Source organism: Dromiciops gliroides, chromosome 2 (genome assembly GCF_019393635.1).
Source record: "Dromiciops gliroides isolate mDroGli1 chromosome 2, mDroGli1.pri, whole genome shotgun sequence".
Taxonomy (NCBI): Eukaryota; Metazoa; Chordata; class Mammalia; order Microbiotheria; family Microbiotheriidae; genus Dromiciops; species Dromiciops gliroides.
Window position 1 is genome coordinate 534973538 of NC_057862.1, and position 25141 is coordinate 534998678.

A 25141-nucleotide genomic window follows, 5' to 3' on the forward strand; every position below is an offset into this window, starting at 1 on the left:
AGTATTTTGGAACTCTACCCCAAAAGTCAAGAAATTATACACATCCTTTGACCCATACATACCACTATATCACAAAGAGATCAAAATAAGAGGGCAAAGATCCATTCATATAAAAATATTTATAGCAGCACCTGTTGAAGTAGCAAAGAATTGGAAACAAAGTGGTTTTCCATCAACTGGGGAACGGCTGAACAAATGATTACATATGAAATAAATAAAATACCACTGTAGTATCATAAGTGATATAAGGGATAGATTGAGAAAAAAATTGGAAGAAAATGTGCAAACTGATCCAGAGTGAAGTAGTATTCCTCAAGGTTCTATCCTGGGCCATCTTCTCTCTATACTACTTTACTTGGTGATCTCATCAGCTCCCATGGCTTTAACAACTATTTCTATGCTGATGATTTTCAAATCTACTATCCTGACCCTAATCTTTCTGCTGATCGCCAATCTCTCATCTCCAACTGCCCTTAAGACATTGTAAACATCTCAAACTCCACTGGCTTCCTATTTCCTCCAGGATCAAATACAAAATGCTATTTGATATTCAAAGACCTTTATTACCTAGCCCCTTCCTACCTTTCTAGTCTTCTTACACTACTCCTTAAAGGCACACCTCAATCCAGTGACACTGGCCTCCTCCATTTCTTGGCTCTGGGCATTTTCTCTGGCTGTCTTCCATGCCTGGAATGCCATCCCTCTTCTGCTCCAACTGCTGACCTCCATGGTTTCCTTTAAGTCCCAATTAAAATCCTGCCTTCTACAGAAAGTCTTCCCCAACCTCGCTTAATTCTAGTACCTTCCTTCTGTTATTTCCTATTTATTCTATATGTATAGCTAGCTTTATATACTCATTTGCATGTTATCTTCCCTATTAGATTGTAACCTACTTGATGGCAGTTGCCTTTTGCCTCTTTTTGTATCCCCAATACTTAGTACAAGGCCTGGCTTAATAAATGTATATTAAGGGGGCAGCTAGGTAGTGCAGTGGATAAAGCACCGGCTCTAAATTCAGGAGGCCCTCAGTTCAAATCTGGCCTCAGACACTTAACATACTAGCTGTGTGACCCTGGGCAAGTCACTTAACCCTCATTGCCCCAGAACACAAAACAAAAAACCCAAACCAATAAATGCATATTGATTGAAGTAAGCAGGACCATGAGAACATTTAGACAATGGCTTCAATATTGTAAAGGAAATCAACTGTGAAAGATTTAGGAACTGATGATGAATTATTATTCCCATCCCTTGGCAGAGAGGTGAAGTACTTGAGGTACAGAATAAGACATAATATGTGGATTTGTTTTTCATGAGTCATTTGTTACAAAAGAGAGCTTTGATTTTGATGGGATAGGGGAGTGAGAGGGAACAGGGGAAGAGGCAGTGATAGGAAAACAAAAATATGAAAAAAGTATCAATAAAACATTTTAAAATACACATAAGGAAGTTCAGAAAAATACAGATAAACAGGGCAATAGTAAAACTACTATGTTAAATTTCATATATGCTTTAAAAAACTACCAACATAAGATTTACAATTTATATGCCATCCTTTTTTTGTTTTTTTACTAGGAAATATTCATGTTTGTTTATGTTTATCAAGCAAAAAAGAACATTTTTTTTTTAAAGACCACAGGGTCTCAGGTCAAATCCCCCTGCCCACTACTGACAGCAACATGACCTTAGGCAAGCTGTAAACCTCCCTAAGCCTTCATCTCCACATCTGTAAAATAAGGAACTTGGAATCAGTGAGTTTTAGAGTCCTTTCCAACTCTGAATGCAATTTTTTTTTAACCAACTTGTGCAGCCATCAATAGACACAAACATTTCTATATAGAGAGAACCGAAAATGAGAATTGTGAATGAAATCATGAATCTCAACAGCTTGTTTTTATGCATATGTGCATATATGCATATAATAAATTTAAAACACCAATTCCAAAACTGTCTTGAATTTCCTTCTCTTCTCCTCTATGTTTTATAACTTTTTTTATTAATTCTCTCTCTCTCTCTCTCTCTCTCTCTCTCTGTGGGGGGGTGGGGGGGTGGGCAATGAGGGTTAAGTGACTTGTCCACAGTCACACAGCTAGTAAGTGTCAAGTGTCTGAGGTCAGATTTGAACTCAGGTTCTTTATGCACTGCACCACCTAGCTGCCCCTCTTTTCTTTTCTGGCATCACTACTACAACCTTGCCTTTCCTCAGACCTCTCCCTCCACCTCAAACAAAACAAACCAAATAACTAAAAGTCCCTTGCTGGGTAACAAAACAGTAAACAAACACTTATTAAACACCTATGAAGAGGACACTAGGTGGTGCAGTAGATAGAGCATGGTGCCTGGAGTCAGGAAGAACCGAGTTCAGATCAAGGATCAGACATTTACCAGTTGTGTGACTGAGTAAATCTCTTAACCCTGTTAGCCTCAGTTTCCTCAATTGTAAAATAAGCTGGAGAAGGAAATGGCAAATCATTCCAGTATCTTTGTCAAGAAAACCCCAAATGGGATCAATAAGCATCAGGCACAACTGAGCAACAACAAGAACAACCTATTAAGTGCCAGGCACAGTGTTATGTGTTGGGAAAACAAATACTAGAAGAGCCAATCCCCCCTCAAGTAGCTTACAATCTAATGGAGAAAGACAACACATAAAAAGGAAGCTGGAAAGGATTGTGGTCCAAAGGATTACAGCTGTTGGAAAAAAAGAAGAGATGGCTGGACTGGGAGCCCTCTTAAAATGGAAGCTTTTGGAGTTCTTTACTGAGAGTCCAGGTAAGATGCAAATACCATAATGAAATCTCCCAATATGATGAATTTCTTTGATGAAAATGTTTCTGGGGACATTATGGAGACCAATCCCAAGCAGTGCAGCTAGGCTGGGGAATGTATATAAGAATAGAAGAGCAAAAGAGATCCACGTGTTGGCCATATTAGAAAATATATGCCTCATTCTGTAGTTCTAGTCCATAATCTTGGACAAAGAAATCATTTCTATCATTCTAATGTATGGAGGTAATGCAAAAGGTCTGTGAACACACAGATTTTAAAAGTAGTGAATCAGAATGGGGAAATGAAGACATTTAGCACTCAAAAGGTCTTTAAGGCCAAGAAAAATGTCTTTAAATATTTGTCCTTTCAGCACTCCCAAAACTGCTTCTCTCTTAAATCTATTCTCTATCTTTACAGTCTACTCCTCCCTGTTTTCCCATAATATCATTCCTGCTTGGGCCTCATTCTCCTTCCTTCAACATTTTTACCTTTCAGTTAAACAGTTGAACTGTACTCAACCACAAAGGAATCCTTTACCCTATTGTCCTATCACAGCTCATTACCTTTTCAAAACCCAACCCTGTATTATTGCCTTTTCCTGTCTTGCTCAACAACTACTGAATGCCATTTACATCATACAACCAGGTTACTTCAAAACATTTAGATGTCCAATCTCAACAGCCATCACTGCTATCTTCCAATTCTTTTACATAGCCCTGTTCATCTCTCTACTGCATCCCTTACTTCCCACTTCTCAATCATTTGCAACCTAGTTTTTATTGCTACCAAGCAAATGAAACTCTAATCCCAAAACTCCTAAATCCAATAGGCTTTTCTTCATCCTTCTAGATCTCTTTGTTGTTGTTTAATTGTTTTTCAGTCATATCTGACTCTTTGTGACCCCATTTGGGGTTTTGTTGGTGTTAATGGCTAAAATTCTAGCTAGTCTGTCTAAAATATCTAATGAGTGGTCACCAATAAATTATAAGCTTTAGCAAGAGTTAGACTTTTAAGCATTTATTAAGGAGAATAAGAATTTGGTGAAGAGAGAGAGAAAGGTCTACATTCATCTATCTATTAAAGGGAGATCGAATTTCTAGCTCCCTTCTCCGCCAGAGTCCACAGAAGAGAGAGTCCAAGTGAGAGCGCAGGCTCCCCCTTCTTCCTCCCACAAGCCAAAGAAAAGGCGCATGGTCTTGCCCTCAAAGACCTTCACCTCATGGGCAGAGCTCTTCTACCATAAGTCTCCCGCAGGTGGCATCATTCCAATTGTTACACTGGCAAAGATACTACAGCGGTTTGCCATTTCCTTCTCTAGCACATTTTTTACAGATGAGGAAACTGAGGTAAATATGTTAAGTGGTTTGCCCAGGGAGACATAGCTAGGAAGTATCTGAAGCCCAGCACTCTATCTTCCCTGAACTACCTAGTTGCCACTCTAGACCTCCTTTAGCATTTGGTAATGACCACCATCCCCACCTTGATACTCCTGCTTAAATGGGTTTTCATGACACTGTGGGGGGTGTGTGTGTGTGTGTGTATTTATTTTTTGGGGTGGGGCAACGAGGGTTAAGTAACTTGCCCAGGGTAACACAGCTAGTAAGTGTCAAGTGTCTGAGGCAGGACTTGAACTCAGGTCCTCCTGAATCCAGAACCAGTTTCAACTACTGCGCCACCCAACTGTCCCCCACTGTATATAATTTTTATTCCTATATGTCTGACCAATCCTTGGTCTCAGATGCAGGGTCATCATCCTTGTTTAGTGATGCATATGTTAACTATATACCCATGTTTATGTCTACTTAATCAATGTTATACAAATTCTGTATTATATTTATCAGTTATACATTGTAATACTGCTTATTTACATATATGCTACTACTTAATCATGTTGTTAGATAACAGATCCACTGATAATGTATTGCTAGTTTGCATTGTTTTACTGTGCTTAAACATTTGTTCTATGAATATGTATATATACTGCTATGACATGCATGTAACATGTCCTGCATGCAATTTTAAAGTGTGGTTACTAATATAATCTGTCAAGCAATGTTTTTTGTGCTCTGTTGTCTACTGCTGATACTAATAAGGTATATGTACTGTAAATAGAACCCTGAGATGATTACCTGAAACAACAGGATAATTATCACAGTTCTTTAAAGTACTGATGTTTGAGTGCTTGGGCTATGTATTGACAGGTGTTAAGTCTACCATAACTGGTTTTGCAAGGGGCTGCAAAATGTTCTGTCCCTGGGGAAGAATGTAATCTACCTTTTGGAGCTGTGCCAAAGAACTTGGGGGCAGGCCTGTCTGATGACACACTGTCTCTTCTCTAGAATTCTTTAAACTTCAAGAGGATTTCAGGCTTTACCTAATGTAAACCTAGAAAGACTCAGATCCTGACCTTTAAAAAGGAGTCTGTGGATAAGAGGAGCAGAAGCTAAGCCAAGGAAGTGAAATACTAGGAATACAAGAGACTCTGACATTGTCAGACAGTTAAGAATGGTAACGGTTGGAACAAGAACAGAGAATGAAATGAAAACTACATGCTAGTTTTGCCAGAGGGTTGACTGAGCATTAAGCATTTGGGGGGGGGGGGGGGAGGTGGAGAGGGGTAAGTAATTTATTTTTTCCAATTACATGTAAAGATAGTTTTCAACATTCATTTTTTTAATAAGATTTTCAGTTCCAAATTTTTCTCCCTCTGTTCCTTCCTCCTCTTCTCCCTCCCCAAGACAGCAAGCAATCTGATATAGGTTATACATAGTCACCTTAAACATATTTATTTCCACATTAGTCATGTAGTGAAAGAATAAACAAAACAAAAGAGAAAACCACAACACCCCCCTCCAAAAAAATGAAAATAGTATGCTTCAATCTATATTCAGACTCCATAGTTTTTCTCTGGATATAGATAGCATTTTCCATGATGAGGCTTTTGGAATTGTTTTGGATCATTTTATTGCTAAGAAAAGCTAAGTATCACAGTCGATCCTCACACAATGTTACTGTGTACAATGTTCTCCTGGTTCTGCTCACTTCACTCAGCATCAGTTCTGTAAGTCCAGGTTATTCTGAAATCCCAGGCATTGCTTTTCACAAATGAGAAGGTAAAGCCCAAGAGCCAGAGGAGAAAAAATTCCAAAGCCAACAAGTAGATCACTGGAGATGCAAGAATAAGGGTAGTGATGAGACTTTCTTAGAGACTCCCCAGCTAGTTTCCTAGGGAAAACTAAATTCTTCTGCTCCTGTTATCTACCTTGCTTTATCAGTTCCCTAATGGAAAACTGGTCAGAGGACAAATCAGTCCTCTCCCCACCAACAGCTACAAATATGGCTGTTACTTCTAAAATTTGTATTTAGGTAAATGTTATTGCTTTAAGTGTTTTGAGGGAGGGAGGGAGGGAGGGAGGGAGGGAGGGAGGGAGGGAGGGAGGGAGGGAGGGAGGGAGGAAGGAAGGAAGGAAGGAAGGAAGGAAGGAAGGAAGGAAGGAAGGAAGGAAGGAAGGAAGGAAGGAAGGAAGGAAGGAAGGAAGGAAGGAAGGAAGGAAGGAAGATCACAATGTACTTAAATTTGATGCCAATTTGAATCTTTGCCAATTCTGCTTAGTTGAATGTTGGAGGTGAGACTGGGAATGAAGAAGGGACAAAATGTAGAAAAATAAGAGATTTAATGCACTGATGTTTTATAAAAGCAATTTGAATTTTGTCAGTGACACCTGTGTAGGTGTTCTGAGGTACACATTTAATTCAGTAAACAGAAAATATATTCATGGATAGATTCCTTGTGAGCCACAAGACGACAGGAAGCCCCAGGCGGCAAAGGAGGCAGACAAAGCAAGAGTAACTTTCACTTTCAGGTTCACTCCTAGACAATGCCTATTCCAGGTTGGGGTTCTGGAAAGGAGAGCAACTGAGGTAAGGGAAGAAGGTGCTCAAAGGAAAATCAATAACCCCAAGGAGGGAAAGGAAGCAAGCTGACACCACAACCCTTAGTAGGTCAGGGGGCTCTTCAGGCATGGATGGCTTATAAGCTTCTGTGGGCAGAGTATTTGAGAACCCAGGGCCACCACCATGGCATGATGAGGAACCAGAACAGGTAGTGTCATATGTACTCCAATTGGAGAAAAATGCAATTTTTTCATGGAGAGAAAAGAAATTCTCTAGTGAACTGCCCAAAATAGCAAGAGGAGAAGTTAAAATGAAACAAGTTCTATAATATAATATAATAAAACCACTGAGCTCTCCTAAAAGTTCATTTTTGACAGGGAAAAGAGTGTTTTGTAGTATGTGAGAAAAACCTTTGCTTGTACTGATGGTTTGGTTTTTTTAAATGACCTATGTCCTTTTACTATGTTCCCACTCCCTTTTTTTTTTTGGGGGGGGGGGGGGTCCTTCCATGTAAACTGTAACTACTAAAGAGCAAGATCAGTAATCATCTTTGACTCCTCCCCTCTTACTCAACTCCCACATCCAATAAATTAACAAGTCATGTCAATTCTATTTCAACAGTATCTCTCAAATCCTTCTCTCCATTCATAAGGCCACTACCGTCCTAAATGAAGCTTTCATCCCTTTAGCTGGACTACTGAAATAGCCTCCTAATTGTTCTCTTGCATCCAGACGCTCCCTTCTCCAATCCTTCTAAAGCACAGGTCTAATCATGTCACTTCCTCACTCAAAAAAACTCTACTGGTCTCAAATGCCTCTGGGATAAAACACAAACTCCTCGGTTTGATATCTTTCAAAATATGTCTCTAACCTATATTTTCAAATTTATGACACATTACTTTCCTTCAACTAACTTGCCCTTCTCAATGTGTATTCCATCCTCAATCTCTCTATCTTTGCAAAGAGTAGTACCCATGCCTAGAAAACACTCTCCCCTCACTTCCACGTCTTAGAATCCTGATTTGCCTTCAAGGCTCAGTTCAAGCACCACTTCCTACACAAACCCTATCCTGATCCTCTCAGTTGCTAGTCCTCCCTTTCTATCTCATCTCTGGAAATTATTTTGTAATTGCTTTGTATTTATCTATGTTCCTCTTGTTTTCCCCCCAATAGAATACAAGCTTCCTTGGGGGGTAGGCATTATTTCATTTTTGTCTTTGTATTCCCCCAGGGTCTAACACAGAGAAATAAAATGCTTGATGAATGAATGAATGGCAATAGGACTCAATACAATGCCAATAAAGCAATCAATTGAAGGAACTAGAGATGTGTAGCTTGAAGAGGGAAAACTTGGGAGGGAGGGGGTAGGTTATAAGGAAAACAGCATAAATGAAAGCTATCTTCAAATTCTGATGGCCTGTCATATAAAATTGAGGTCAGACCCTTTTTTTTTTTTTTTTGGCTGCGCCCCAAAGAGCAAAAGTAGGACCAAAATTATTGAGGCATATTTCAGACAATTAAAAATAGCACCTTCCTAACAACAGGAGCCCACTAAAAATTAACTTGGCTGGCCCTGGAAGGCAGTGAGTTTTCTATCACTAGAGGTGATCAAGGAGTAGATGACAACTTGCTGAAGGTTAGAGACAGTGTGGTAAAGTAGATTACGTGCTGGATATGGAGTCAAGGAACCTGGGTACAAATGCGCCCTCTCCATGATCATACGAGCTTGTGTAATAATGGGCAGATTAAAACCTCTAGAATTTCATTTTCTTCATCTATAAAATAGAAATAATAATACTCATACTACCTACTTCACAACACTATTGTGAAGAAAGTACTTAAAAAATTAGGGGGTGGGAGAGTAGAAGAACTGGCCCAGGGATTTGACTGGTTTATGTTAACTCTGGATAAGGAAACTCCCTTAATACAGATCAGCATCTGTCCTGCAACTTAGTTCTTAGAGAGTTGTCTAAAACCCTGACAGGTGCATCATTTGCCCAGAGTCACACAGATAGTATAGGAGGTAAGACATGAACCTGGGTCCTCCTGACACTGAGCTTATTGCTGTATCCACTATACCTCACTGCCTCAAAAACTTTAAAGCAATTTATAAGTGAAATACTATTATATTGTTGTAGAAGAGCCCCTAACTGAAATAAAGGTTAGATTATATGACCTATGACATTTAGTCAAACTCTGAAATTCTATTATTCTATTAGGAACCTGCATGATTCTAAATAGGTCCCAAAGTCTGCCTCCATATAGCAGACACACACATATGTATGTATACATATACACACATATATAATTTATAATATATAACTATATACACACATGAAAAGATCATTTTCGGTAGAGAGAGGCTAGGGAAAGATGTATGAAGGAGTTGAAGGAAGGGGTTTCAGTAAGCAGAGTTGGAGGTAAAGAGAGTAAGTCACTCTAGAAATGTGGTGGGGAGTGAGTAAAGTCAGAAAGACAGAAGTGGGTAGGGTGATAAGAGAAGAAGGTACTAGTCTAGTTTGGCAGTAACATAATTGGAGGGAATTAGCATCATAATGGAGCAGCAGAAAGTCAATGACTGCAGTCAGAATGCTGAAGAGCTTAAACTTTACCTAAGAGTAACAGAAAATTACTACATTTTTTAGAAACTGAATAACATAATCAGAGTGGTACATTAGGAAGATGATATTAGCAGCATTATTAAAGATGAGTTAGAGAGGGGGAAAAACTTGAAACAGGGAAACCAATTAGGATATGGCTACAATAAACAAGGCAAGAAACAGCATGGGCCTGAACTAGAGTGGAAAGGTAAAGACACATGAGAAATAATATTCAAGCAAAATCATTGGGACTGGAAAACAGAGAGGTCATAAGAATAAGGAAGTGTGGTCAACTATATAAAATGCTGCAAAAAGAACAAGAAGGATAACAACTGGATGAAATGGATTTCAATCAGGTCAATGGATATATACATAAGGAAGTCATAAGTGCTCTTGGATAGAGCAGTTTCCATAGAGTGGTGGGAATGGAACCCAGACTATAAAATGTTGAAGCACAAATAAGGAGTTGGGAGAAGCAGAAGCAGTGAGTGGGCATTCTCTCTCTCTCTCTCTCTCTCTCTCTCTCTCTCTTTTGATGAGGCAATTGGGGTTAAGTGAGTTGCCCAGAGTCACACAGCTAGTAAGTGTGTCAAGTGTCTGAGGCCGGATTTGAATTCAGGTCCTCCTGAATCCAGGGCCAATGCTCTATCCACTGCGCCATCTAGCTGCCCCTATACATTCTCTTTTAAGAAGTCTGACAGTAAAGGAGAATAAGGATAGTTTTGGATTTGGGGTTTTTTGGGGGGGTTTTTTAATAGCTTTAATACAGATTAAAGATATCAATGAAAACAAATCTTGAGAGGAGATTATTTATGTAGCCATTTCTGCAATGTAAAGAAGAGTTCTTAGAGTGCAAAGTGATGGTGTTTCTGGGGGTGGCAGGTTGGTGGGAAGCCCCTTTGCAAAAATCTTGCTTGGAGGCACAGAATTTAAATTGATACCACTGCTCATTAAACTGCTGTGTCAGGCATCTATTTTCAATGTGATAAATTCAGGTTCACATTAGGGAAAACAAATTTGGAATCATCCCAGTCCCATTCATCCTGGCAAAACTGAGCAAAACAAATAGAGATTATTAAAGAAACCAGCAATAGCTTCAAAATGATTTGCAGTTCCTACTAGCAGATGTTTCATGAGCAAGTATGAGGATAAACAGAAGGAAAATTAAGTCTACAGAAAGTTGTGTTTTTTTTTTTAATCACTAGGATTGAGTAAAACTAACAATGTATTCATCAAGCTAAACAAAATTTGGGTCACACACCCAGATCACCCAGTCTAGGTCAGGCAAAAGGCTGCTTGGCTAGACTTTCTTCCCAGAACCCTAAAAGTAAAACCATCCAAATTATAACTTAGCTTATTCAGGGAAAGCATATGAACTCTGTTAACCATATTTTACTATGTCTCTTGTAACAAATTTTATAAGAAGCATAGAGGATCACATACCACTGTTGCCACAGTCAGCACAAGAGATGAGCTCCTCTGGTTTCTTCTCTCGGTTTTGTTCCTTTGTCCCAAGACAGAAACTACAGATTGGAATTGGTTCAGCAACTGGCTGTAAAGAAACAAACACAATTCATTCATATAAATCACATTTTTCAGTATGTTGGCTAGTAAAAGCACAAAGATAGTCAAATTGCAGTTCCCAGCTCCTTGGACACAAAGGTAAAGGGTGGTGTGTGTGTGTGTGTGTGTGTGTGTGTGTGTGTGTGTGTGTGTGTGTGTGTGTGTGTGTGTGTGTGTGAGAGAGAGAGAGAGAGAGAGAGAGAGAGAGAGAGACACTGTATTTATATCTACCCAACATTAGAGTGACTTCACTCCATATGGCTGAACTCACAACTTTGAAGATGACATACTGATCACAAAGAGACTTGAAGAAAAAATGTGGATGCATCACTGAATCCATCACCCACTACTCAGAAAATTACTCAAATCAAAAGAGAAGCAACATGGCACAGTGGGTAAAATACTGGACCTGGGGTGCTAAGGAGGTAGGGTCACAGAAGGGAGTAGGATGGAGGAGGAGAGAAAGAAAAGGGGTAAAAAAAAAAAAAATGCCTTACAAAAACCCTGATCCAGAAAAAAAAATACTGGACCTGAAGTTAGTTAGGGTAAAAATCCCATCTGTGATACAAGCTGTGTGACCACAGTCAAGTTACAACCTCTCTGAGCCTCAGTTTCCTCATCTGTAAGATAATGATTCAGAGATGCCTTCCAGCTCTAAATGTAGGATCCTGTATGACCTATGACCTACTCCAGCATCTTCATAAATGAAAGCTGGTACATTGTGACATCAGCATTTTCGCTGACAAAAAGAAGCTAGAATCAGAGAGAAAATTAAAGATCTAAAGGCCAGCCATTTGGGTCAGGCATCACAGGGTTGGAAAACACCAAGATAAGGAAGGGCACTGCAGAAATAGGATAGAAAATTATGTAAGCTAAAGCTGTTACCAATTTAACTAGCATTTATTAAGCCTGGCATATACCAAGTGAATTTGTTTCTGTCTCTGTAAGATGGACTGAATCTCAATACTCAAAGGAAAAGGATTAAAAGAGGAAATAAAAGAGAAAATAGGAGAAAAACACACAACCATTCCACTTTCAATTAAATAGGAAAGCATCCTAGGGCAGGAGAGAAAGAGTACTATGTCACTTCATTTCTGTGTGACCTCAGACAAATCATTTTACCTCTCTGAGCTTTAATCTCCCCTACAAAAATGAGGAGTTACACTAGTTGACCTTTTTGGTGAGGCAATGCGGGTTAAGTGACTTGCCCAGGATCACACAGCTAGTACATATCAAGTATCTGAGGCTGGATTTGAACTCAGATCCTCCTAACTTCAAGACTGGTGTTCTATGCACTTCGCCACCTAGCCATCCCAACTAGTTGACTTCTAAGGTCCCTCCTAGTTCGAAATCTACAATTCTATTATCCTAGAGGTTAAAATGTAGCATTACACAGATTACTACTTTACACTGCATTTGTTGGTAACATGAAAATAAGCATGCATTAAGTATTAGGTATGACCAAGCCTGAAATAATATGAATCCCAAGTTTTACGCGGTGTTTTTTGGTTGGGACCTATGATTTCCTTAATGTAAGCAACTTAAGGTAAGAAAATTGCCTTTTCCAGGATAGATACAGATCAACAACTAGACAAATAGTCTTTAAAAGCTGGCTGTGGCACTGAGAGGTTGCAAATTCACACAGCCAGTATGTGTCAGAGGCGGGGCTTCAATCCTGATGGTCCCGACTCCAAGGCCAAGTACTTTATCTACTACCATCACACTGAAACATTTTTCATAAGAATACTGACCTTATGGCCTGAAAGTATATTTCTAAAATAAAATGAAGGTTCTAGTTGAAAATTGCCTAGGCCTAGATAAATATTCCCAAATAAACTGTGAAGAATAAAAAATTTCATCCTTTTTTAAATATATGAGATTACATTAACAATTTTCTAAATATTCATATCACTTCCTGCTTATTCACTTCTAAAATCATATCGTAAGGATAATATACATAAGTATGATGCACTTTATAGCTATCCAAATAAGACTATACCCAAATGGTTATACAAAAGCAACTTTAATAACATACAATGATAACCAAACTTTAAATAGTTTATAACTGTGTTTCCTCTCCACCCCCTAATCATTTCAGTAAAAAGTATTAGCAATTTGAAACTAGTCATGTGGCTTTTGAACTTCAAGTTAAAACAATTTCAATAAATCATCTTGGTAGCAGTAAAGAGTCTGTGAGCCCTCCCCCCCCCAATTTACTGGTGATATAGCATTACTAGGCTGAGGCAAATCTTCTATCACCATCTATTTGTAACCTAGCTTGGCTCTTGAATATGCTCAATCAGACTATTTGAACCACAAAACTGTTTAAACTCTTTCACTTTCTAAGTTTTAGTGACAGTGCAAAAGAGAGAAGATCCTCTTTTTCTGTCAGTCTACCCACACTTTTCCCTGTTTAGTCCTAAATATCTGCTTGTCTCCATAACTGCTATCTAAATAAACATGCTGTTAGCTGATACTAAATTTTGAGGAAACTTTGTGGCAAGTAAGTAGTCATATAATTAAAGTACCTAAGAAATTCGACATTTTTAAAATTATGTGTGTATATTAAAAAAAAAAAAAAAAAACCACTGGGATTCCTCATTCAACTGCAAAGATACTGATGAGTAGTATGTAGGAAGTCCAAACAGCTTGATGTTAGTCATTTTGCAGCATCAAGTTGCAAAGCACATATAAACCACAAGAAAATGATGCTGAAACCTAAACTGTTTCATCTGCTGCAAACACCAAATAGTTGTTTCCCAGATACCCACCAGATGGCAGCATTACAGAAATACCTACAAGCTCTGATAATTATAATAGAGTGAGTTTCATTCTGATTGATGCATTGGGAAAGATTTTTAAAAGAAACAGAAACTGGTAAAAACATTTATTCCCTTCAACTATTATTACTTGAGGTTGGCATAGCTGCTTCTACATATACTACTTTTCAGATTGTTTTGGTGAGTGCACATTACTTTCTCTCCAAAGGTTTCTGATCTTTAATTTTTCCAACACTAACATTGATACTAATTTAATAAAATTTCAAGAGCTGGAAGGGAACTCAGACATCAACCCAGACCTGAACAGAGGCCTCTTCTACCAAATACTGATCAAGTGGTGACTTAGTCTTTGCTTAAAGACTTTCATGGAGGTAGGCCTACTACGTCCCAAGGCAGACAATTCCACTTTTGGACAGCTCCAATTATTAGAAGTTTTTGCTTAGATCCAGCCTAAATATTCCTCTTGCCTTCTCTTCCAGTTCCATCTTGGCACGGAGGGAACAAATGCAACACCTGCAAAGCACAAGTTTTGGCAAGCTCTACCAAGCTAGAAAGGCTCTTAAGAAAGACAAAGATTGTGACTGCTCTCCAAGGACCATGGGAGAGCTCTTTACCAGCAAATTGACAATTAAGTGATGAAATGTTCTGGTCTATGACAATTTATGAAAAAGGGGAAAATACAAAATGGTCCTCAGTCCTATATAATCCAGTTCTTCTGTAGCGATCAAGTAAGGAAAGTGGGGAGAGGGACCCTAGGGATGCTAAGAATCTAATAGTATTTCAACTATCTACAATTATTAATTTATCTTAGTATATTAAATGTGAGGGTGGTCCAATGACCAATAAATTAATACAACTGAATGAAATGGACACACCAACACTGACATTTTCACTATAAGTAAAACCAAAAAATCAAAAATGTTGAAGGTAAAAGATTCACAAAGAAGTAAATAAAGTAACTGACAAAGTTGGCTTTACTATGTATCCAAAAGAAAGAAAAATAATTTAATGAAATACTCAGTCATCCAACCTTGCAGTGGTCATGATGAGAATAGGCAAAAACATCACCACAAAGATAGGTGTAAATTACGTACCCACATCTGATGCAGACGATGAAGTGGAGAAAATTCTTCAAAAATTTTAAAAGATTCTCCAAACCAAGACAAAATATACAATACAAAATATAATCTTAAAATTGATCACAGACTAAAAGGGGTGGTGAGGGGGAGGTAAAAATTTGAGATTAAGAAAGGCTTGATGAAAGAATGAGAAAGAAGTGAAAGTGACCAAACACTTGGAGAATACTGGGAAGTCTCAAATCAATGTAATAAATGTTTTCTTCAAAAAGAGAATCAAATGCAGTAGGGATAGTAAAGAACTGAACCCCCCCACACACACACACACAAATGAAATTAGTTATATCATTGTTTTGTTTTAAAACAGTGATTTCACTGATATAGGGGCAAGTTCAGCAAAGAAACTGCTTCTACCCAGCGACAGCTAGTTTGCAACTCTTTAGTCTGCTCATTCATGCCTGAGGCAAGCTCTACTACACCCAGGAAGATCATCTGAGCCCTGGAATTCACCAACTCAAACTTCAGAAGCACCCTCTGTTCCGGGGACCCTTCCCTCTGATTAGTTAGCTCCTCCTAGAGCTTCCATTTAAAAGAAGAAACTCAGGCCAGCCATCTTTTCATTTCTCCTCGGGCTGAGTTCTTCCAGATTTCTCCTTCAGGTCTCAGCACCAAGTACCTTCTCTCTTTCCTAAAGCTTTCGGCTCCCTTTGATATGTTATCATCCCTATTAAATTTAAGTTTCTGGAGCACAGGGATTCTATCTGGTTTTGCTTTTATTTGTATCCACGGCACTTAGCGCACTGCCTGGCATATAATAGGCACTTAATAAATGTTCTTTTTAGAATAACTGCTAACTGTCCGGGGCCCTGACAAACTGACTTGCCCACAGTGACACCGCCAGTATGTGTCAGAGGCAGCACCTGAGCCCAGGTCTCTCTAACTCCTAGGCTGGATCTCTAAACTTTCTCATGCTAGCCAGTTTCAAAAGGCAAGAAAGGACTGCTATTGCTATGGGAATCATTTCAGAAACAACTGTCCTTTGCAGTAAGGACACAGACTAGTTAGAGCAAAGGTCAAAACTAACACCAAAGATAAAAGTGAGTTGAAAAAATATCATGTAAAATTATAATAGCATCAATATGACTTGTTTAAACCACTTTGTTTAACACTGATCAAGTTTTTCACTTTCTGTTAAGATCATGGAAGAGTACAGCTCTTCTAAATAAGCTTCAGCTAATATTTGGAAAGGACCCTACATAGACAAATGATTAAGATAACCAAAGAGAAACAGAAACAAGTTGTTCCACTCGGTTCAAAACTGCACAAAAGGATGACAAGAAGGCCATAGTAGAGGGGTCACACCAGTGAAACCAGTATGAACTTTGGTTAGGAGAGGATTATACCATGAAATCCTGTCCAAACTCCATCAAAAAAGTCCTGAAAGCCAATTGATGCTCTGAAATGGAGAGTTGCAAAGCTGGCTAGACTTTATTTGGGAGCCTGAAGCTAGATCTACGGTCTGGACTATTCAGAACAGAATCAAAGGATTCAATTATAGAGGAGACTATTCAACTATTATTAGAGGAAATTGGGCCCAGCCATAGAGCTAGCTTGGTATGTGGAGTATGAATGTGGAAAGGGGAATAGAGAAGTGGGCAGTGGTGCAGGAAGGACTAAGACCAGACTGATCTATAATATAACATCCAAAAAGAGCCTGTGAGAGTCACCACAAGGGGGAGAAGCAACTCTGAATTTAGAGGTTATGCACAGAAAAGAGGTGAACCTCAGAGACTGGAATCCAAACTGAATACCAAGAGACTGAAGCAGAGGGAGGGGAATAATACTAGTACATCAAAACTGATGACATAAAAGACATCCAGACATTTAAACAAGAACTATCCATCCTATCCAACAGTACTAGAAGGTGACTTGCCCGAGCACAAAGTCCAAATCCAAGAAGAAAAGCTATAAATGAGTAAAGAGAAGAAACATGAAATACAACAAAGAAATAATAGAGGTTAAAAGAAGCTTAAGAGGTAAATCCAGAAGAAACAAATAAGGTAAGGAAAATGGCCTGGCCACAAGGTCTATAATAAGACCAGCAAGAAGAAATCAACTAAGAAAAAAATGAAATTAAGAGTTTTCGAGGGGGGAAAAAAATAAGTAGAATAAACAAGGATGAACCAGATGGCATTCAATGACTCCATAAGACTACAAGGATTAGAACAAAGTCAAATGATTGTAAAAATAGAAGAAAATGTAAGGTATCTACTATCAAAAAACAGACCTGAAAGGCTGGAAAGAGATAATCTAAGAACATCAGGCTTCCTGAAAAACATAACCAAGCAAAAAAACTAGGTGCTATATTTAAAAAAAAAAATCAAAAAGGAAAATTTTCTACATAAATCAGAAAGAGAAAGCAAAGCAATAATATGAAAAATCTACTAATCATATCCTAAAAGAGAATACCCCTTGGGGCAGCTAAGTCCTGCAGTGGATAGAGCACCGGCCCTGGAGTCAGGAGGACCTGAGTTCGAATCCGGCCTCAGATATTTGACACTAGCTGTGTGACCCTGGGCAAGTCACTTAACCCCAACTGCCTCATCAAAAAATAAAAAGAGAGAATACCCCTTAGTTATAATATAACCAATATCTAGAGCTCCTAATTGAAAAGTATAAGAATGGATGGTGATGATGACCATGATACTTTAAGCAGAGAGAATGAATGAATTAGAGAATCACTGCCAAGATTACAAAAGACTTTACTGCAATAGCTATAAAGGAAAGAAAATCTTGCAATACAAAATTCCAAGAGACTTGCAACCAAGAACAGATTACCCTTGGCCAAAATTAGAAGCAAAGCAAGAAACAGGTGGGGAAAAAAATTTATAAGAAGTTTTTCTGATAATAATTTTCTCATAGGGAACTAAGCCAAATTTATAAAAGAGAGGCAGTTTTCAGAAGAAATCAAAGCTATCTACAATCATGTAAAAACATGCTATAAATCATTAACAGAGAAATGCAAAAATAACTCTGAAATACCACTTCACACCCATCAGATTGGCAAACATGACAGAAACAGAAAATGACAAATGCTGGAAGGGATGTGGAAAAACAGGTAAACTAATACACTACTGGTGGAGTGTTAACTAGAGAACATTCCAGGGAACATTTTGGAACCATGCCCAAAGTGCTATAAAATTGTGCATAATACTCTCTGACACAACACCACTACTACACCTGTATCCCAAAAAGATTGAAGAAAAATGAAAAGGACTTATTTATACAAAAATATTTGTAGCAGCTCTTTTTGTGGTGGAAAACAATTGCAAATTGAAGAGATGCCTTCAACTGGGGAAAGAATGAATAAGTAGTGATATATGACTGTGATGAAATACTACTGTGCTCTAAGAAATGGCAATGGGGATGGGCTCAAAAAAAACCTGGGTCAGATTACCTGCTGGGGGGGGGGGGGAGAAAAATCTGAAATTGTAAAGCTTGTATAAACAAAAGTTGAGAACTATCTTTACATGTAACAGAAAAAATGAAATGCCTTATATGTAAAAATTAAAAAAAAAACTGGGGAAAATTAAATAAACCCATGCAAAGTGAAGTAAGGAGAACATTGTACACAATAATAGCAACTATCATGCTGATAGTCAACTGTGAAAGACAGTTACTCAGATCAATACAACGATCCATAACAATTCCAAAAGACTCATGATGAAAAATGCTATACTTCTCTAGAGAGAAAAACTGAGGAACTCTGAGTGCAAATTAAAGCATGGTGGGGGTTCTTTCTGCTTTATTTTTCTTGCTTTTTTTTGTAAACAACATGGTTAATATAGAAATGTTTTACATGATTTCACACTTGTATAATGGGTATCATATTGCCTGCCTTCTTAATGGATCGGGGAGGGCCTGGAAGGAGAAAGGGAACTTGGAACTCAATTTAAAAATAAATGTCAAAAAACAAAAAGAAATTATTAATGGGATGTATTCAAAAAAGAAAAGACTTGTATGAACTGATGCAGAGTAAAGTGACTAAACCCAGGAGAACAAATTATATGACGGTCACAATATAAAGGAAAACAATTGTATGAAAAGACTATAAGACCAAATGATCACTGCACTGGTCATGGCTTTTAAATCCAAGGGACATGGACAGATGATGAACCATGGGAGTGGGAGGTTGAGAGAGAAGTGAGGAGGAGGAGCGGGAGCGGGAGCAGGAGCAGGAGCAGGAGCAGGAGGAGGAAGGACTGCGCTTTGTGCTTGGCAAATATCTCATTTGATCTTCACAACAATCCTGGGAGGTAGGTGCTACCATGAATCCCATATTTCACAGTTGGTTAAAGTGATTTGCCCAGGATCACACAGCTAAAGTGGTTGAGACTTAGATTTCAAGTCAGGTCTTCCATTTTCAGATAAGGCCAATGTGTGGATTTGTCTTCCTTGACTAGACTTATTTGTTATAAGGAAGGCTTTTCTTTTTTGGAAAGGGGAAAATAGGGAAGGTAGTGACAGTGACACTTTTTTAAAAGAAAGAAAAACAATCATTAAAAATATACACAGAAGAGAACAAAATGAAGTTCGAAAGGAGACTGAAATATACTGGACACTGCTGGAACTACCATGTAAAATTCAAAATATACTTTCAAAAATAGCTATACATAATGAAGATTCAGCTAGTTGTAATCCAAGCCATCTCTGACAATACTGTGCAGCCTATTTACACTATCTCATTTTACTATGTCTACAATTTTGTTTCTTCAGATTATGGTTCTTGGGCAAGTCGTTTAATCTCAATTTGCCTCAGTTTCCTCATCTGAAAAATAAGGATAACAACATTTACCTCCCAAGGCGGTTGTGAGGATCAAATTAGTTATTATTTATAAAACATTCTGCAAACCTTAAAACAATATATATATATATTATGTATTTTATTATTGTGAACTTGACAAAATAGCTATTATATATCATATGTAAATGTTATATAAAATATAATAGCTATGGGGCAGCTAGGTGGCGCAGTGGATAGAGCACCGGCCCTGGAGTCAGGAGTACCTGAGTTCAAATCTGGCCTCAGACACTTAACACTTACTAGCTGTGTGACCCTGGGCAAGTCACTTAACCCCAATTGCCTAACCAAAAAAAATATATATATATATAATAGCTATTAATTTTGTCAAGTTCACAATAACAAGAAGGAAAATTTTTAAATAGCCAATCCTTTGACTACCAGTATCTACATGAGACATAAAATAAAAATGTTAGTTAGGATGCCTTGTGCAGAGCCCAAATGGAAGAGGAATTCCCAAGAGAAAGTGAGGTCTCCCAGATGCTCCTGTTGAGCATGACACTGTTCTATTAATGACTGCATCAAACCCCCCAAATACTGAGAGACACACCTACTTGAGCTAGCAAATGACAGAAGAAAAATCAAACTTATAAAGAATGCATATACCCCAAGTTATAAAAATGCAATTATATGGTCAACCCATTGAACAACTCTAACAATAAATATGTCTTTGATTTATACCCTAGATGGGTAATGAACTGATCCGAGAATTAAACAGAAAGAAGAGAGTGGGTTGAATTATATTTGACAAATTATACAGCACTTTCAATTATCCCTACTGCTCCCTGAAACAAAAACCTATTTTCTTAATACCAATATTCTTCTAGTGATGCTATATACCTATGAATCAAGAACCATAATCTGAAGAAACAAAATTGTGGACATAGTAAAATGGGATAGGGTAAATAGGCTGCACAGTACTGTCAAAGATGGCTTGGATGCAAGAAGTGGCAAAAAAGAAATGACCCTGAAAACATGATTAGAAAAGGGAGTGAGTTAATAACAAACCAAAAATAAGCCTGAGTAGTCAAACAACAAATAATGGAAAAAGAGAAAAGTTACCAGAAAACAGAAGAAACCTACCTCCTTCCCACATAGCAAAGACAGATATCCTTTGTCAGATGAAGTCACTAGATTGGATGTCTTTACCTAACTTTTTTTTTTTTTTGGTCACAATGGATGGTTCAATGAGAGGGGTGGGGATAGAGGGAGGTGAAAGTATAGTGATGTAAAGACAAATGAATAATTAAATGTGTGTGTGAGTATACTTACATACACACATTTTTTTTAAAAATAGAAGCCTGTGTTCAATTGATAACCCTGAAATGTTATAAAAGACCTAAAGGAAGATCTTCAATTTATAAAACAAATCCTCTAAGGTAGAATAATAGGAAAATATGGACAAAAATCACATACCATAGATAGGTTATCATCTGCACTGGTGGTGCACAAAACCGAAACAATAGATTCATCAAAGAAATATAAGAAATAAATAAATGAAGTTACATTTGAACATTTTTTTCTTCTAGACCTAAGTACACAATACTACTAAATTAAGAATCCATTATATTCCAGGCACTATGCTAGGCACTAGGGATACAGACAAAATAAAACTACCCCTATCCTCAAAAAGCTCATGTTCTATATGTATATATTCATATAAAATAAATACATAAAAGGAATATAAAACATTTTAACTATAATAGTTTTCTCTTGATCCATTCTTATCAAAGACTGTATTTCGAAAATATGCTTAAAAGTCAGGAACTAATAGGATAAAATCGACTACTCTATCATGTTCTAAAATCTAAAGATTTACTGTGGGACATCCTTGGTGAATTAAGCTGATTTGTAAATATAGTTGTGATTCCAAATAATGCTTGAACAATGCAAAAACCACCTATAACAATTAATTTTGGAAATGGGTTTACAAAATATCCACATTAAAATGAATATCCTCTAACATCATCACAGAAAGAAACTAACTAATCTATGTCTGTCTCAGTTATCATTTTAAATAAATGAGGGCAAACATCAGAACAGAATCTAAAACTTCCTTAAGGGTGTGGAAGTCAGCAGAGACCTGAGTTTGAATTTCACCTCTGTCATTTAGGAGCAACTTGCCCTTTGGAAAGTCCTAACATCCCTGGTATACAGTTTCTCTCTTCAGTAAAATGAAGGTGTTGGTCTAAATCTAGCTCTAAATTCATGGCCTTATGGTCTGTAAAATAAAATAAAGATGATTGTAATATCCTATAATATTCATTTCATGTCCTTGTTCTAAGGACAGAAATGAAATCATATATGTAAAATGCTTTGCAAACCTCCAAGCATTACACAAATGTCAACTATTATTATTGCTACTATTATGTCATATTATCACTGGATTAGAGTGGGAAAGAACCTAAGAAACCATCTAAAAACCACACCTAAAAAATAATCACTTCCTATATGACATTAAACAAGTGGCTACAAAGACGAGTGTCTTGTGTAAAGACATCCAGTAAGCTAGAATTTACAACTTTCCATCACAACCCATTTCACTTTTGGATGAATCAAATTGTTACAAATTCTTTCTTAAATCTAATTTAAATTTCCTCTTAATAATGTCTATACATTTCTCCTAATCTTGCCCTGGGGTGCCAAGAATAATAATTGTTATTATTAACAATAATAAACCCCATTAATCGCATCTTTTCAGAATTTTATACAATGGTTTATGAAACAGTCCCCAGCTACCAAAAGTCCATACTTTGTGCATAGTTAATTACAATCTCCTTTCCAAACTACATACCTAGTGACTCTCTCCTCTACTTTAAAATTTCTTCCAAGCTACAGATTAAATAATCTACCATGTTACTAAGTGATACCCAAGAAGCTCTCAAAATCAAGTATAAATTTGTTAAACTTCAGGTCACCCTAACATATGGTCTCATCCTACCTGCCTCTTTAAAGGTTCCTTCACTATACCACAGAATTTCAAACTTATAAAACCGGTCAAAAAAGGGAAGGAAGGAGAAGGATAATTCATTTTCCAGAACTTCAAGCTTAAGGAATTTTCAGGAATGATCCGGTATAACAGTAGCTCCTAATGCAGGAGGGCAGAGACAATAAATTCTTAGACAAAGGATATGAACTAAATTCAAGAACTTCAAGAATAAACGTGGGACATTCTTAGGCACATAAATTTAAAAAGTATAAAGGAAGGGGGTCCAGAAGGATGTTCAATAGTGGAGGGGGAAAAAATCAGTCAGGAAAATATTGTAAAGTTCTCAGTGTTACAGAACTCAGTATTACAACATCCATCTGCCAACACAGTCAACCAATCATGCTTCTACTGAGCACCTACTAAAGAGAGGCAGAATGATATATTGGAATGGGCACTATATTTAGAGAATCCAAAAGACCTAGATTTGAATCCCAGGTTTGCCATTTACAAGTCAAGAAGTATTTAAGTTCTTACCATGGGGCAGGCACTGCTACCTATGTGACCCAAGGCAAGTTCAACTGTTTGGGCTTCATTCTCCTTATCTGTAACATGAAGGAGTTGGACTATATTACTCTAAGGCTTTGCCCAAGAAAGTTGTGACTTTTCTTATGCTAAGTTGCTAGTATGTGACATGACTAAGAGTCAAGCTCAGGTCTCTCAGGCATTTTGCACTCTGTCTCCCTTCCTTAAGAAGTTCCAGCTTCTATTTTGAGATTTGTCTTATGTGCCAGTATCATTCTAGGAAGGGTAGAGGATACAAAGAAGTTAAAAATGTCTTCCTTGTCTTTTAGGATCTTACAAATTGAAGGACTGTGTAGTGGAAAGAATGAGTACTGGATTTGTAGGCAGACAGAGTTCATGGGTAAAATTTCAAGTCTGCTGCTAGCTACCTGGTATTGACCTTAGGCAAGACACAACCTTTCTGGATCTCAGTTTCCTTTTATCAGTGCAATAAGCTGTATCCAAAATCAGTTGACAAGTCTTGTTGATTCAACTCCTCATTATCTCTCATTCCCTATATCCAGTCTGTTGGATTGATTTTTGCCTTCATGAACATTTCTCAAAGATATCCCCGTCTCTCCTCGATAACTGGTCCCACCTTGGTGCCAGGCCTCATCTCCTCATGCCTGGACGACTGCAATAGCCTGCAGCTGGGTCTGCCTGCCTCACTCAGTCTCTCCTCCCTACAATTCATCCTTCTAAGCTGCCTAAGCAATTTTTCTAAAGGGTAGGTCAAAGCAGGTTACATGCTCCTCCACTCCCCACCCGTGGCTCTCCATCACTTCCAGGATCAAATACAAAATCCTATTTGGCGTTCAATCCCTTTACAATCTAACCTCCCCCACACCTCTCCAGCCTTCTTACACACTTTCTACCTTCCCACATACTCTTCTGTCCTTTGGCATGAGCATCCGTGCTGTCCCAGCCACTCCTGATCTTGAGCATTTTCACTGGCTGGCTGGCCCCCATGGCTGGGATGCTCTCCATAACACATGTAAGGAATACCTCCTCATCTCCACCTCTTGGCTTTCCAGGCTTCCTTCAAGTCCCAGCTCAAGTTCCACTTTTTACAAGAAGCCTCTCCTGATCCCCTTTAATCAGTGCCTTCCCTCTGGTGATTATTTCTGTGTGTGTGTGTGTGTGTGTGTGTGTGTGTGTGTGTGTGTGTGTCTTGTTTGTACATAGTTATTTTCACTCATTAGATTGTGAGCTCCTTACTCACAATCTTTATATCCCCAGTATTTGGAATATAGTAAAAAAAAGTAGGCATCTACTATCTCCTTAGTTCAAGTCCTCATCACTTCTTGCCTAGACTATTATACCGAGAACCTCCTAATTAATATCTCTGTTTCTCAAGTTGTCATGTCTCTCTTCTCTCCAAGTCTTTCCTCCAAATAGCTGCAGTGATATTCCCAAAATGACAGTATCACTCCCCTACTCAATAAATTGCAGTGGCTCCCTTTTGCCTCTAAAAGCAAACACAACTTCATGTTTGGTAGTAAAAGTCTTCACAACCTGGCTCCAAACCTATCTTTCCAGACACATCACTCCTCTTCATGTACTCTACAGTCGAGCCAAATTGTCCTACTTACAATCAATCCCTCTCACACAACATTCCACCTCTGCTTTTGTACATACCATCCCCCCATTAGCAGAATGCACTCCCTCCCCACCTCTACCACTTCAAATCCCTAGGTTCTTTAAAAGCCCAGCTGAAATGCCACCTTTTACGCAAAGCCTTTATTGTTCCTTCCATTTGCTAGTGCCTTCCCCACCACCTCTGCTTTAAATCACTTTAAATGGCTCATCCCCAAAGTCTTAGTGCAGTTTTTAAGCTTTAAAAAACTCTTAGGTGGCAAAAACTCTCTATTGTTTGTCTCTCTATCCCATTCACCTAGCATAGTGACTGGCACAAAACAAGGACAAGATAAGTGCATGTTTGTCTGTTTGTTTTACCTCTAAGGTCCTTCCTTGTGTATGCTCTTAATACACTAACCACAAAATACACAGGAAATAACTAGAGAACAATGAATATGAACTCATAATCTTAACTTCTTTCTCACCAAAAGCTTTCCAATCATGAGCAAACCCAGCATAGTCACCCTATA

General features: G+C 38.0%; 1 protein-coding gene across 5 annotated transcripts in view; it reads right to left on the reverse strand.

The window, feature by feature from the left end:
- KAT6A (lysine acetyltransferase 6A) overlaps window positions 1-25141 on the reverse strand; it is a 149734-nt gene that overhangs the window by 65674 nt on the left and 58919 nt on the right. For all 5 annotated transcript variants that reach the window (XM_043980974.1, XM_043980973.1, XM_043980972.1 and 2 more), the window contains one exon: window positions 10707-10815. In XM_043980974.1, coding sequence (XP_043836909.1) covers window positions 10707-10815 — 109 coding nt within the window. The remainder of the gene's footprint in view (window positions 1-10706; window positions 10816-25141) is intronic.